This window comes from Eimeria mitis, genomic scaffold (genome assembly GCF_000499745.2).
Source record: "Eimeria mitis Houghton genomic scaffold, Emh_scaff11642, whole genome shotgun sequence".
NCBI lineage: Eukaryota > Apicomplexa > Conoidasida > Eucoccidiorida > Eimeriidae > Eimeria > Eimeria mitis.
Window position 1 is genome coordinate 1 of NW_024012213.1, and position 970 is coordinate 970.

General features: G+C 44.5%; 1 protein-coding gene across 1 annotated transcript; it reads right to left on the minus strand.

Annotated features, from left to right (window-relative positions):
- Positions 1-79: 79 nt before the first annotated feature.
- Positions 80-355, minus strand: EMH_0100540 (uncharacterized protein; the record flags this gene model as incomplete). Its single annotated transcript, XM_038022188.1, has 1 exon — positions 80-355. One exon carries the CDS (start codon positions 353-355, stop codon positions 80-82), a length of 276 nt encoding a protein of 91 aa, XP_037878042.1.
- Between the last annotated feature and the right edge of the window lie 615 nt (positions 356-970).

The window sequence follows — 970 nt, forward strand, 5'->3', positions numbered from 1 at the left end:
CCTAAACCCTAAACCCTAGAACTGTAAGATACTACAGAAGTATTGTATTAACCCCATCCCTTTGAGTTATATCCTGCATTTATATTTGCTGTCTTTGCTGCTGTTGCTGCTGCTGTTGCTGCTGCTGTTGCTGCTGCTGTCTTTGCTGCTGTTGCTGCTGCTGTTGCTGCTGTTTTTGCTGCTGCTGCTGCTGCTGTCTTTGCTGCTGTCTTTGCTGCTGCTGTTGCTGCTGCTGCTGCTGCTGCATGCATGCATGCATGCATGCATAAATTCTTCTGTAGAGGTGACGGGGGTATAAACAAAGAAAAAACAAAGACAGAGGCAAACACTTCCTTCGATACAACAACAACCACATTCGTGGTGGGGGGTAAACCACCAAAAAACACAAACAGCCCCCAAGACATTGCCCTCTGGCAGCAGTCTGTTGCTGCGCAACCCATGCCCGTAAGTGCATGCATGCATGCATGCATGCATGCATGTGTGTATGTGTGTATGTGTGTATGTATGCATGCATGTGTGTATGTATGTGTGTATGTATGTATGCATGCATGTGTGTATGTATGTATGTGTGTATGTATAGTGTATGCGTGCTGGGGCTGGCTGCAGTCTGTTGCTGCGCAACCCATGCCGGTAAGAAGTACTTTGGGGCTGCATGCATGCATGCATGCATGCATGTATGTATATATGTACAGTGCATGCATGCATGCATGCTGGGGATGGGAGCAATATGTTGTATTTCTGTCTATGCTTATTTTATTGATATATTTATTTTTCTCTTTCTAATATATCTATGTATTAACAAATTAATTTATTTATTTGTTTGTTTGCATGCATGCATGCATGCATGCATGCGTGTACAGATTCAGTATCACCTAGAGGATATAGTTCGTCTTCTCCCTCCGGGGCTGCATGCAGCGTATGCTGCTGCTTCTGAGTTTTATTGGCGTTCTTTTGGGGCTGGCAAAGAAAG